Source organism: Branchiostoma belcheri, unplaced genomic scaffold (assembly GCF_001625305.1).
Source record: "Branchiostoma belcheri isolate BF01 breed outbred unplaced genomic scaffold, Haploidv18h27 scaffold287, whole genome shotgun sequence".
Classification (NCBI taxonomy): Eukaryota; Metazoa; Chordata; class Leptocardii; order Amphioxiformes; family Branchiostomatidae; genus Branchiostoma; species Branchiostoma belcheri.
In genome coordinates this window covers 9,428-24,263 of record NW_017803895.1, presented here as the reverse complement: position 1 = coordinate 24,263, position 14,836 = coordinate 9,428, and the positions used below count along the sequence as shown (strand labels likewise).

Below are 14,836 nucleotides of genomic sequence, written 5' to 3'. Positions count from 1 at the left end.
GCTACAAAAGGAATTCACTGGTGAGATGGACAAACATCTGTTATCTTTTATCATGTAAGAGGGCGTCGGAATTTTGTTTACGTAAAGTTTTAACCACCTTACATGTTCCTCCAGGATTTCCAACCCTTACCTACAAGTAATATCCTCTCCCCTCTGATAAGACTTACCTGTCCAGATTGATTATTATATCAACAACGTGCCAGTATTTTCCCACCCTACATCAGGCCCTGAGTCCTGCAGTCTTTTCTCAGGTCAAATTCTTTACAACAGTACATGAGGCTGGGTAGAAACTCCAATCTGGAAGAAGTCTATTGCTATGATATAATAACATATCCTAAATGTTAAACATTCAATGAAATTGCTGGTAGCTGCCGGTATAATTTAAATAATTTGTGATTGTCGTAAAACCTAAATAGCATGTATTTCTGTACAGTAAAATGTAATGATTGTAACAGCTGAGACTCTGATCAGAATATCTACCGGCAGAGATTCCAATCGGTGTTCCTTTTGAGTCTCTTGAAAGGCAGAAGTGGCATAAATTTATTCATTCTCTTTCTCACTGTGTGCCCACAGCGAGTGCCCCTCATTCACTCGACATTCACTGACAAGGTGGACTAACAGTACCATTTACAGAAGGACAAAAACAGCGGTAAGTCCACACAATATATTTGCCGTTTCTGTTGATCTGGGGAACATGTAGTTCATGTGTTATTGTACTGTAACATCGTTCTTGATGAATGAACATACATATGACTTTCAACCTTTGTTTAGTTTGATGTGCGCATCATTGCATTCTGTAAAATGTATTGACTCACATGCTTTGCTATATTTACATTTACTTCTAAAAACATGACCCTAAATCTTGTTAATTTAAGAGCAAAGCTAGGGAAAGTTGGCATAGATTCATTTATGTTCTGTTTTCTCTTGCTGACCACAGGTAAACTTCGCCAAGTCCATCCTGAGATGCAGACTACAGCAGGAATTCACGACGCCAAGTTGTGGAAGGATCGGGGTGTGCATGCGAGTTTTTCACGCAAGAAAAATAAGCATTGAATGCAGCAGCATCGTAGCCTGGGTGCCATCCGAATTTGTAACGGCTACGGGCAAATTCGGATGGCACCCAGGCTAGCAGCACCGTGAAAGCAAAAAAAATCCAAGAATAAAAAAAAGCAATACTGACGCAAACACCCACACAAATGAATAAAATCCCTTACACAAAACATCACTATCATCACATAGTTAAGACAAAGGCTAGACCTGTTCCCCCTGTCCAATTACATACTTTGTAATGAAGCTGAAATAAATAAATAAAATAAATATCGTAGAAACACTGTACAGACTACTGCATGTCTCATGCCACAAGCCTATGTGTAAAGGCTGGTCCCACTACTTTCCAAGCAGAGGTTGGTGGGGATGATCGTTAGCGGGGGTAACGATCTTCCCCTCCAACCTCTGCTTGGAGAATAAGTCCCACAAGGTATAGCCAAAAAGCAATTCCCTAGGGAATGCATTGGCGGAATTCTTAGAATATTTTCAACTCAATCGCAGTACTATACCAACGGCTCCGCCCCTGAGGCGTCGCCAAAAATGTAACGATCTTCCCCTATCAACCTCTGCTTGGAGAGTTGTGATTTGAGAAAGGAAGAAGGAGAGAAAGAAAGCCAAAAGAGATACTGGGAGAAAGATGTTCTCTTATAACGTACCATCTCAAGACGCATGTTATTCTTTCTATAGTGTTCTTCCGCAGAAGTCACCCTAACTTGAACATTTTATACTTGAATCTATTTTCGCGCTTATACATTTAATAGTCTCCACCAGCGGCAGGCAAGCTGGATCCTCTATGGCCGGCTAACTCCTCTGGCAAATGTTGTTCCCCTTATAGTGGGGCAGATAACTGAAATAATCTTTCAAATTGTGATACAAGCACCAAACTTGGTACAAATACCCATGGTCATGAGACATATATATATAGACAGGGTATAGAAGACTTGCCAGTTTCCACTGGCCATGTTTCCTAAAACAGAGACCAAAGTGAGAATGCAAGAAGGATATACAGATTGAAAGAAAAGACTGTGCCCCAGCTTTACCCAACTCCAGTGTGGTTTGAAAAGGCAGCAGTGACCTAGATATGTCAATTAGGTCATCATTTGCATAATCGGTATCTGTTGATGTTCCGCCTGCCACAAGGTAAATACATTACATGTATAAAAGAACTATTATATAAAACACTGTAATTATAGAATTTCCTCCTGAATTATGCAAATAACGTCCTCATTTGCATAATTTGCATTTAATTATTAACAACATTTTCAGCTACCTACACACCAAAAATGATGAAAATACGTTGTTCCTATCTGGACTTATTGGCTTTAGGGGATTTCGCCAGAAAGTGCCCTGCAGTTCCAGAACAAGCTGTTAGGGGGACCAAACCCACACCACTTATTCCTGACAGGAAAGGCTATCTGTCACCAAGAAGTCAAGACCATAGCATGTTCAGGACAAAAGATACAAAAACCGGAAGTTAGTGATGTTGCAGCAAGGATGACCCCATTAGATGTTTCAACCCTTCCTCTTCTCTGCATGTTCGTAGCTGAATTAGATTTTCTGATCCTGGTTGGTTTTACATGTATATAGCTAGACCAGGTAATTGCCACTCAGGTTGTGGTTAAGAGTCAATTTCCTCTGACGTACGAACGTTGATGAAGTTATTGACAGCCGCTTGTTTCTGTTTTTCTCCCATCTATAGTCCATGGGCCAGAGGAGATATCGGTACCACCTGAGGTGGCAAATTTTCATCATGGTTTTTGAAAAGTAGGGTGTCTGTGGAATATTTTTTTGATATGATAGCCGTTGCACATCGGTAGCTTTGACCTTGCTATCTGACCTTGAACTTTGACCTCATACGGACCGCGTCCTTTTGCACTTATAATGCAAAGGGGAGTGGTAAATAATCAAATATAGATATTTTTCAATGTAACTTCATGGACTGATAAAACAGGAACCAAGGATTACAAAAATGTTAATTTTGTTTCGATATGTCAATTCTACAAGAAGTTATGAGCCTTTAGAATTCGATTTTTTTGGTACATGTATGACCCGGCAGAATTGTGTTAGTGGACGTTAGATCTTACTACTTTGATTCTAGTGTTTATGAACATCAGTGTTGAGCCAGGAAAGACTTGTTCACAGATACAGGTGATTATGATGTTGTTGGTTACTTTTAAACTCTTCCTGGTAGTTAGGATAAGATATAATGTGATATGAATCTTTATTGCATGTTCTTGCCCAGATCGGCTAATTGCACAAGAGGACATGCAGTATGCAAAACATGAGTATTGCATACTGGGACGCTATATTCTAATGCTAATTGCTAGGAATTTATACATTATAACAATACTATATACTACCTATCATCTACTGTTAGTTGCCCTTTCTTCTCTCTTTTTGAAACATTTGGAAACATAATTACATAGTTTGTCTGCTACACATTCGTTCTTGCATGACATCAAGTGTTTAACCCTCAACAGAACACCTTCTCTTCTTCACAAGTTCCGAAGAGAATCCCACTTTCTGTCTATGCACAGATAACACAACAAGGTATAGGGTAGTGCGCACCGACACGAATACCTTCCCGGACTGATTAATCTGTACACCTTGGGTCCGCGCGGACCCCAGAACAGTTTTTTGCTAATTTTTAGAAATTATCAACATGCTACCAGCTCAATTGTTTTGCAAACTGATGTGGGAACCTCTGTGTCCACATTACATACAAAAATCATACATTTTGAACTTTTTCTATTTTTTGGTGAAGAAAAGAAGACAAGCAGAAATACCCGATTTTTAAACCCATTTCAGACTGAAGGGGCTTTTGAGGCCTAACTTTGATCTCAGATAGCGGCTAAACGGCTTGCGCTAGAAGTATCAAATTTGGAGACCTTTCCTAATATGTCTCTGGAAAAAGTTCATATTAGTTTAATACTAGTAAGTTGATGTTTTTTGTGTTGCCATGGCAACGGGTTTCTAGCAGGCAGTTTTTTTGAAAATAGAAGTAATTTTGGTTTAAACATAAAAATTTTCTGAGTTTTATATTAAATTACACTTCTTTTCCAACATATATAACATCTTACATAATTAAATATAATTTAATCATTTGATATGCATAGAATATGCTAATTTGATGAAGTCATTGGTCAAAATCCAATATGGCGGACTATATTGTTAGCTCTGACGTCATATGACGTCATAATTACACCAAAGTTATTAAAGTTTAATTCTATTACTACACCATTCTCTGAAAACTTGGTAGACATACGATGAGTGCATAAAAACATATAAAAACGGAAATAAGGTAATGTATAAGAACGCCAGTGTATCCATTATGATCGAAAGCCGGCTGGGGTCCGCGCGGACCCCAAAAGAAAATCAGATATAATTTTTTCTTAAATGGTAGAAACGGAGTTTTCTGCACTGTATTAAGAGACAACTTTGTGGGTGACAATTACCTAACATTTCAGAAAAAAATCTTTAGAAACAAAAAAGATATTACAGAACATATAGTGCTGGGGTCCGCGCGGACCCCAGGTGTACTGTTAAGGGTTAAAGGACCTAAAATTTCCTTTCCTTCAAATGTTGGTGTCCTCACAATCACTTGTCATGTTGACTGGGGGTGCGGCCTTCCGGGTCTCCTGTGGAGAGGTAAATTGAATCAATCAATTAATAACTGTAAGTCTGTACCGTCCCCCGTCCCGGTCGATCGTGATGGTTGTTGAGCTTTGTTGGATATCGCCTATTCATCCCTATGATTTATTCTGCTTACTAATTATGGGTTCACCACACCACGAAGTGGTGTGGTGAAACCATATTGCTTTTTCTGATGTTTCTTCTCCTTCTTCTCCTTCTCCTGCCATTTTTCAAATGGATTCAGCTTCTTCATTTTAGGGCCTAAGGTCCTGAAATTTGGTATGGAGGTACAGTGGGCAAATACCCCTAGGCGTTTTTTAAATTATTGTGATACAGGCTTTTAGAATGGTTTTATTTGAGTTTTTGGCTGTGTTATAGCAAATGTATTACTGTGTTAGTTTGCCTTGTTTACCACGTTTGGGCATGAGTCATCACAATGGAATGCAGGGCATCAACCAATAGGCATGCAGCTTTCCTCTATACTTCTTGCTGATTGGCTGTTGGGATTTAACTTGATTAACACCTGCACAGAAGCATTTCCATACTGACAGTATGTCTGTATTCAAGTGTTTTGGTAGGTATTTCAAGCTTTCCTGCTCCAGCATTGGAATGCCGGGCATGGTACGTTTTTTTTTATTTTGAAAATCAACAGTTTGCATTATGCAATTAAAAATCCTAACCAATAAAGTAGGGAATAGCTATCCAACTGTTGTTTTAGTTGTATTTTACTTCATATTATAGTTATATCAATGTAAATCATTGTTTTCCCTTGTGTTTCTCATTCTTTCCCTGCCATGTGGTAAAATGTGGTGAACCCATCGCTGTATTTGCTCCAAAGCAAATATTGGCCTTTCTAGTTATATCAGGCCTTTTAGGTCCGGAGGTAGACCACTATTTTCTTTCTTTTTTTTTAACGGCATTTGAAAAAATACTCCTCCGGTACTAATAGTGAGTGAGTGACTGGTACCATTAGTCAATTATCTCAGAATATCTCTAATATCCAAAAACGCTTGAGCTACAATTTACTGAAATGCAAATATTTCTTCCCTTGCTTGTGTCCCTATGATGTCATGTGAAACCTTCCATACACTCACCTTGGATTGGCGCTTATCCCAAAGCACCTCAACCCCCATGATGCACAGCGCCAATATGGCGGCGACCAGGAGCGCGACGAAGAGCGGCAGCACGTCTGGGACGCCCAGCGTGTAATACTGAAAAGCCGGCTGTTTAGACGCGGGAGGGTTGTCGGGAGGGTACCGGTTGGCGGGACACTGCCCTTCCAGAGCTCCGGTCCATTTCTGATACAACTCGTGGAGGGTGCCGTCCTCCTTCAGCCGCAAGATGGCGTCGTTCAGCTGCCCTTGCAGCGGAGAACCCTTCTGCACCCCGATACCAACAGCTCGCCTTCCCATCAAGCCTTGCTCGTCGTGAGTGTACATCAGATCGCAGGGTTTCTGGTTGCTATGGAAACGGGCGGTGGTGGACTGGCAGATGAGAGCGGTGCCGCCAAGACGCACCTGTTTCAGTCCTTCCATCACGCTGGTCACCTTAACGGCCCTGTCGTAGATACGTCGGTAGGAGGCGACTTGGGAGTCTTTGAAGAAAATCTCGCCAGGCGATCCAGAAATGAGAGCAGGACGGAACCCGTCTGCTGCCGCCAGATCGTTGAACGACTTGACGGGGGGCATGGAAAAACTGACCGGGCTGGCGAGGAAGTACACTGCGATGGCGCCAGTGACCAGGATGAGCGTCCAGACGATGAAGCCGAACCAGAAGACGAAGAGAAAGCGTCCGGACACGGATCGGGGCGAGTAGTCCACCCCCTGCCAGCTCATCGCGCTGTAGCAGATCCACAGGCTGTGCCCGAAGGTAGACAGTCGGCTCGCCTCGCCGACCTCTGCCGAGTACGCCCGATTCTCGTACGGACTGAGCCGAATGATGACGAACATGACGATGCCGACCAGGAGAAACGACATGGCGACTATAAACCATACTTCACTGGACATGATGCCGTATGTAGAATGCCACCAGCGCGCGTGATTTATCTGAAAATAACAAACAAAGCATCAAGAAAAGGCAAATGTAGGAGTCAATAAACCAGTACCATTTAGAACATACAACATCTGATCTGCCATGTTGCGGACCCCATGGCGTTATGGCTACTACTTTTAACCAAAATTAGGTAGATATGGCGGTCATCACTGTCTTTGGATAATCTTTAGATACTGGGATGTCTGTCATAATTCACAGAAATGTCAGCGACACCAGAGTCACCGCGTTTACTGGTTGGCTGTGATACTATCAACCTTAAGGACCACTCTCCACATAGCGACGATGCGACATTTTGTACATGAATATGAATATGCCTAGTGTAATAGCATAAGACTATACCTATTGTCCTAACAAACCGTGCCAGTACAATAAATTGATATCTACCTCCATGAAAAAATTGAGTTGTAGTTTTTCGTATGTCCATGTTTCCGTAGATTTTTGGGTAAGTATAACTTATAAGAATGCCTGAATGGATTGGAATAATATTTGATATGTAGGTAGCTCTCGGGAAGGCGAAGGTCAAGTTCAGTTAGACACCTCACGGTGGCTGTCCTTGGTACTGCAGCATAACTTTTGTCTTAATAGGTTTGATATCAGGAAAAAGTGGTATAGCTTTGCCCCTAGCAACCTGTTCCAAAACTGCGGAGGCGTTTTAATTTGAAAGAATAGTATGTACAATAAAATCAATAAATGACATGAGCCCCCTACCTCAGGTTTTTTCACCAGTATCTCCAGATGTTCCTCCAGGAGCGGTTTGCTGAAGTCGACGTATTTCTCTCTCTCCATTGTGATGAACAGTCCCATGGCCATGTCAATTTCCTGGAATGAAATGACGAAGTTTAAAAACTCAAAAACTCTACAAGGAAACGCGGAGACGCCATCTACCACTTCTTGAATTGCTTTTGTTTTCCTTGTTTTCTTATGCTACGTTTATTTAATTTTGTGTTAATATTGCTTTCTTATGTTTATCCTTTGCTCTTATGCATAATAACTTATGATTTGACTAATGGAAATCGTTTTTGTTCAATTTGACATGTTTTTGATAGTCTTACTTTATTGTTTAGTCAATTACATAGTTAGATAGTTCGTCGTGTTAACTCTATATTATTTTGTATCTATTTTGATTTAATTTGTTTCGTTGTCACTTATTTACAATACACGTGTGTAAAAAGAGGTCATAAGAATTGGATTTTAGGAGAACCCACTCGATAAACCCTTAGGTTTCTTGGGTTCTCCCGCACATTTGGTTGTACATATTCATTACATACTGTTTTTATTTTATGTGCAAAATGAAATAAACAAAATAATAATAAACAATAAACAATTTCCGTCTCGTAAATGGTCGTCGCCGTCGCCATTTCGCTGACTGAACGATACCATACCCAAGCGTAGCATACCATTTTTTTTAGGTAAAAAAGGTACTTTTAACAAGTAAAATCTGAGATTTTATACCTCCGGGATTTTTATTGTATATTTTTCCATGTTGTTTGTCATGTATAGTTGATGGTGTTGAATTTTATGTGTTAGATTTAGCGTTCCTGGTTGTGTTAATACAGGTCAACTGCATCTGCAGCCCATACCATGTACTCACGGTAAAAATGCATGTCGAGAACGTCTGAGACAGTATACCACGGTATTTGTCGTAATATACGCCGAAAACATCCAAGATTGTGCAAGAGGGCGTTGACCCCTGACCCATTGGCCCACCCGGAAGTTGGCTGCCAGCCCGGCAACCCGCGCGACCATTTTCACACTCTAAGGGGTGTCCGAGACACGAAATACAACATAATCTTACGCCCCAAAACACATATACAATAAAACCAAAACTAAATCTGCACCATCTACAGCCCATTAACAGAAGATACACCGAGCCCCGTCTACCCCAACGCGACATACAACTGCGATAATATTTCTTCCCTCGATACCTGACACCCCCTCTTACCGTGTGGACGACACCTACGACACTTTATACACGCCGAAAATCGAAAGACAAAACCACTTTCACACACAAGGGGTGTCCATACGCTGTCACAACGCATCATTTTTACGCACTAAAACACACATACTAAAAAACCAAAACAACGTGAACCATCTACAGCCCAAAAGCAAAACGTATACCAAGTCCCAGACATATCCGTCCACCCAAACGCAAGGAACGGCTGCGAACGTAAAAGGCATCTTCCCCCACAAAACCTCCGCGCACGGGATACATCCCTACCCGGAGGTAAAAAGCAACAACATTTGAATTTCAGATGTAAGAAAGAATCATGAAAAATAGTTAAGGTATTAGTGAACCAAAATAAAAGCTTAAAGCACATGCTCAGATTCGAAGCCGGATCCAAAAGCGCAGCTCTAGAATCCTAATCTATACCCTAATCCTCTAAGCCACGAAACATCACGCGCTAATACATTTCAAGACAACCGTTCTGGGATATGGCATTGACAGCTTCAAAATAAAGCTTATGCTTAGGTCACATTTCCAAACTGGTCTGTTTGTATGAACGAAAAATTACCACTTTATATCAAGAATTTTCAAAAATAGTGCCCATGATTATGATAAAAAAAACTTTTCCGTGTTTTGTTATATTTCATATTGTACTTTTCGTTCCCAAAAGCTGCCCGGCCGGGCCCCGTGTGTGAATTGTGACCTCAGCATTATGCGGCGACCGTTTACGAGACGGACATTAGCGGAGTCGCGTACTAGTATTACGCCACTGGCTTTCCGAGTGGGTCGGCTGCAGTTCAGTTGAAGGCGATGACATAGTGTACATCACAAGCAAATACGCTGACAGATTTTTTTTTTGTATCTATAGATATTTTGTAGTTTGTATCTTCGATTTTCACATTTGTGAATTGCTCTTTACTATTATAGTTTTTATCGCGTCTTTGGGTCCGTAACTATAGATCTAGAAATCTCCATAGGGCAAAAACTGTAGCCTGGTGCCATCCTATTTGTATGCCGGGCCTTCCATACTCGCTCCTATTTGTATGACCCGGAATATACAAATAGGCTGGTACCAAGGCTGAGGCCCTGGAGCCGAGGAGCTGACTTGTGTGAAAGCCCTGGAGATAGTCTGACACCCAGGCTACAAAAAACTGTGCTCTGTTGTTACCTTATTGATGAGCTGACTCATCATCCCATTCCAGGCGCCGTCAACCTTCATCCCGTACCGCCCGTCATCTGGGGACTGGACCGATCGAGGAGAAAAAAATTAAGGCATTTATTGTATATTTTGCCACACAGCTGCGCTAATAAATAAGCACAAGTCATATGTTATGTTCATGCGTATATTAGACCTATAGAAATTAATTTTCTTTACTTTAGTACATTCAGCCTCCTCTAACTTCTAGGTAACGCTGAGGTCACATTTCCAAACCGGGGCCCGGCCGGGCTGTTTCGATTAACGAAAAATCAACAATTTATATCAAGAACATACGCAAATAGTTCCAATCATTATTTTTTTCAACCTTTTTGTACTTTGTTGTCTTTCATATCGTACTTATCGTTCCATAAGACTGCTCGGCCGGGCCCTGGTTTGGAAATGTGACCTCAGCTTAAGTGTATTACAATAATATAATATGATAAGTACATTTTCAAGTATCTTGCCTAGTTCATACTCATGCAGATAGTAATTTCAGCTAGGGTTATCGTAGGTCGGGTTATGGTCTTTACTGTATATTTATGTTGGGAGTGGCGGAATATACTTTCTATACTTTCTACAAAATTAAACAAGAATATTTTTATCAGTTCCACATGTAGTAAAGCTTGTATATTGTGAATTCTGTACCTTAACGCGGAAGTTGAGCCCGGTAATTTTGGAGAGTTCATCAAGAACGTCTTGGTCGAACCCTTCATAGGAGCCGTCTTCGTTCTTCTTCAGGTAAACATCAGACTAAAGACATGGGATTTAGTCACTCGACCGGCCTTTGGCCATACATATCGCATGTAAGTCTTGAAAATAGCATCTTTAACAGCTTCTACAACTGGGCTTTTTTATAATGAGTTTTTCCCCTCTTAGGGTATATGACTCCTGTCTGTACCTAGGTTCATGTATCGGCTCAGCATCTGTGTACGGCCTAGCTAGGTACAAATAGAAGTGATATACCGAAAAAAGCACAGTATTGAAGTCCCCAGAAAAACCTAGTCGCACAGCCTGTTAAGTATGTACATATTTATATGGCAGACTAACACCCCTGGACAGTTATATACCTTTTTAGGCCGATTGCCACTATTTATTAACCCTGCAAAGGAGTCCGGTAGAGACTATTTGAAAGAGGCTAGAAAAACGACATTTGCTACCCCCTCCCACTATTATAAAGTTGAAATTTCGTCAAACTCCAAAGAGTGAATGCCAACATCTCCATTAATATTCAAGCAAAAGGTTACATATTTTTGACACACAAGAGATCTCCCCTGCAGTGCACCAGAACTGTGCTTACTGCACTAGAGATCTTTCATGTTTTCTCAAGTGGCGGATATAAATTATTATTATGTTAATGTACATGGTAGCGCTAACTGAATTAGTGAGAGGAAATCAAAACCTCACCTCTACAGCGCCAACAATAACCGTCTTGGAACCAACGGAGTCTGAAACAAAAGAGACGGAATTGAGGATTTATCAATATTAATTCAGTCTGGCGTTTTGCAATCTGTGAGTAAATAAGCCAAAAAAAGGCCATGTTTACAAGTACAAGTCTCAACATGTAAGGTTGATTCGTTTTTTCACCACGTGCACGTTTCGTTAATAGTTCCTTTGGCTATGACAGATATTGAACTAAGCGACGTTAGCCTTCCAAATACAGTACCCCAGGCTCAGAGCACCAGTATCCAGCTGAGAGACTGGCAATGGATAACAATGCTTGTGGTGAACCGTAACTGAATAAGTCCATGTCGATTTTATTATATGGATGACATCCTCTGGGAACCCCAAACTGATGCGAGCGTGCGAATAAAAAAAAATGGCAAAAAGATTTGCCTTAAACGTGGTCATGAAGATTGAACAAATGACATAAAGTATGTGGTATGACGAATAATTTACTCAAATTCTTTTCTTTACATTTTCGTCTTTTTTGTTTGATTTTGGCATCCTACGACATTGGTATCGTTTAACGATATTTTTGTTGCAACTTACGATTTACGGTATGGTTGAAAACTTTTTTTTTTGAAACGGCCGAAAATTCATGCGCGCGTGGATGTCATCCATATTACCAAATTAACATGGCCTAAGTGGCGACCATGGCTCTGAATGGTTCAGCCAGTATCGACGGAGCACAGCAGGTTCGCAACACGCCGAGCGACGCATCGCACATCATCATTACATAAACCATTTATATCTAACTCGAACTATAGTCGAAGTACGCCAAAAAGCAGTTACTCAAGCAACTGGATATGATTTTGAAAACGTCAGACGTTTCAGCTAGTATCCACTAGCTTTCGTCAGTGACTGAGAGACCAGAGGGGAAAACAGGTTTATAAGTCGAGTCGAAGTACTTAATGAACCGCCCCTAAACCACCTTGTTCAAGGTCGAGACGAACTACTTGCGGTCTGTATTCTGTATTACTCCGCATGGATCTAAAATAGTTCTGTCAAGAAATGAATCGGGTCCTATTATAAACTCAAACTTGTCTTTCAGGCAATCTTAAACTCTCTTCCAACAAGGAGCTTTTAATATTGATTTTTGACCTCCTTAATTCCATTACGTTTCTGACAAACATCTGAGATAGGAGCGCGCAATTGTTTACTGCTGAATGGAGTGGTTAGAGCGTGAGAGGTCAGATGTGTGCATAATGTAGGCTTTGTTGTGCTTAGTGCAGCGTTACGTTGAGGCCCGATGGGGCCTCTTGTGGGTTAGTCCCTACCTCAAGTTATACAAACGATAAACACTGCAATTTCAGGGCGGCAAAACTGAATTTTTCTTCTTTCTGTTCATTCTATATCAATGTTGTAAGTTAAATTAATTTAATCCTATCCTATAGCATACTTATATCTATCAGACAAAAACGTGATATCGATGTTACAGGTAAAACGGTTGCTTGTTTTGTATCCTAGGGTGATTCAAGTGCGGTACCCAAAAAAAAAGAAAGAGATGCCTCATGTAGTTTGATGTTTCAAATACCTGAAGCATGAAATGATGACGAAAATGGGCTAAGAAAAAACAGATAGATTTCCTCATCCAGAATATTCCTTGTTTTTCCTATCTAGCTGAAATTACATTGGATGCCGTTAAATGGATGGATTTTGGAGGAAATCCCTTTACGTAGTAATAAATAGAGTCTCAATCTCACGTTCTTCCAATAGCAAGAATAGAAAATTATTACATAAAACAATACTGTTTAATGAGATATGTTGACATATTAAGAAACGTATATAGCTCCTGTATATCAAAATGAGCCGACTACAATGATGTGTTACAAAACCCCAAACATCGTGGTTTGTATGCACCAGAGGACGTTTGGGTTCAGATTCCCCAAACCGTATATATAGTAGAGCAACCGTCTTGTCAAAGCTGAAGCACTAGCCTGTGGTGCGGCCTGCTAAAAACCAACTTGGTCCCGCTACACGAAGACCTACATGTACGCTGAGCTGAGTTGTTACGGTATGTAAGAAAGCAGTAGAGGGACTCTGGCTTCTAAAGAAGAAACGAACTTGGATAGACTTCCTGAATTAAAGTGTTCAGACAGTAAAATGCACAAAATAACCAAGACATGTAGTTTACCTGTTGGGTTGGCATCCTGTGCAGAAACAGAAGTGATCGCGAAGAGAGCCGACGCGACTAGGGGAAACACCGCCCAAGCCATGCCGCCTGACTGTGTAGAATCCAAACTCACGGTAAATTACTTTGTATGCGCCTCACTCACGGGACCACTACGGGGGCGCGAACTCTCAAAAAAAAATGGGGACGAAAATAAAGGCCAAACTTTCGTTCCCATTTGTCCACATGACAGGACAATACCGAGAACTAGTTCTGGGAACACATGCCTTCGCCAAATAAAAGCGTTCATTATAAAACGCCTTCCTATACCACCAACAACTGTAGGTTACTTTGTATGCGTCTCACTCGTGGGCGGCTGGAATAGGGGCGCGAACTCTAAAAAATAAGGCAACAGCAAGTAATTTTATGTACCCTCTTGTGCAGGCTCCGGGGCGGGTGGGAATTTTGATACAGCGTTTTTAAGAGTTTTTAACGCGTCATTTTAATAGCCGGCCATCCTACAACCAGCCGCCGGGAGAAGGTTCCATTCCGCCCACGAAACCTGCTTCCATTCGGCAAGAAAAAAGAAAAAAGTGATTAGAAAGTCTTTCAAAGGTACCATTAACATGCCCGGCTATTAAAACAACGCTGTATTAAAATTCCCACCCGCCCCGGCGAGCCTGCACAGGAGGCTAAATTTTATAGATGACATCAGCGCGCGAATTAATTTTGCCTGATTTGAAACAATAAATGAAAACTTTAGTTATTATCTAAACTAACATTAGAACACTGGGACTTTCCTCACTGGTACATAAACGTCTCCTATTAAGAATTGGGTGCAATTAGGAATGTAGCTTCACATACACTATAGTAAATATGCCATATTGTATTACTTACCTTGTCTTCAGGACTGGGTAGAACAACAGGCCTTTCTTGTTTCCCTTCTCCGGTTTGCTTAAAGGCCTGACAACTATAATTTTTAAGCGACATCTGGTGAGTTCATCTGGTACTGCTGCAGCTGGACAGCATAGAGATATGGTCGAATGTGTTCTCATTTGTGTTACCGAGACTCGTTTTATAATCCCTCCGCCTGAAAATTTGTTGTTTTTCTCTTTTGAGGAAAAACGACTAGTATATAGGATCCTTCGTTGGAAACGGTTGACGGCAAATTGTAAGTAATGTGTCTAACTTTCTATCTTTCTACCTATTTATCTATCACTCTTTACTCCATGATGCATACAACACTGTATTTAAAGGTGATCATGACTGGATCAATCATGTAAAATATATTCTATCTATCTATCTATATATATATATATATCCATCTATCTATCCATCTATCTATGTATCTATCGGCACCCGACGGTCTGCCATAAGCAAGTAAGCAAGTAAGCTATGTATCTATCTATCT

At 40.8% G+C, this 14,836-nt stretch overlaps 1 protein-coding gene across 1 annotated transcript; it reads right to left on the bottom strand.

Annotated features, from left to right (window-relative positions):
* Positions 1–4,615: 4,615 nt before the first annotated feature.
* On the bottom strand, positions 4,616–13,531 carry LOC109472858 (glutamate receptor 1-like). The gene is made up of 7 exons (XM_019772723.1): positions 13,450–13,531; positions 11,280–11,320; positions 10,521–10,625; positions 9,846–9,920; positions 7,441–7,551; positions 5,775–6,725; positions 4,616–4,685 (listed from the first exon to the last, which is right to left on the bottom strand). Exons 1-7 carry the CDS (start codon positions 13,529–13,531, stop codon positions 4,623–4,625), a joined length of 1,428 nt encoding a protein of 475 aa, XP_019628282.1. The 3' UTR covers positions 4,616–4,622.
* Between the last annotated feature and the right edge of the window lie 1,305 nt (positions 13,532–14,836).

Bases quoted from the DNA above. Each gene is read 5' to 3' on its own strand.
- LOC109472858 (XM_019772723.1), bottom strand. From the start codon at position 13,531: ATGGCTTGGGCGGTGTTTCCCCTAGTCGCGTCGGCTCTCTTCGCGATC. The intron at 10,626-11,279 runs GTGAGGTTTTGA...CCATGTCTTTAG, and splicing joins TTATTGTTGGCGCTGTAGAG to TCTGATGTTTACCTGAAGAA. The intron at 4,686-5,774 runs GTGAGTGTATGG...ACCTCTCCACAG, and splicing joins GGGATAAGCGCCAATCCAAG to GAGACCCGGAAGGCCGCACC.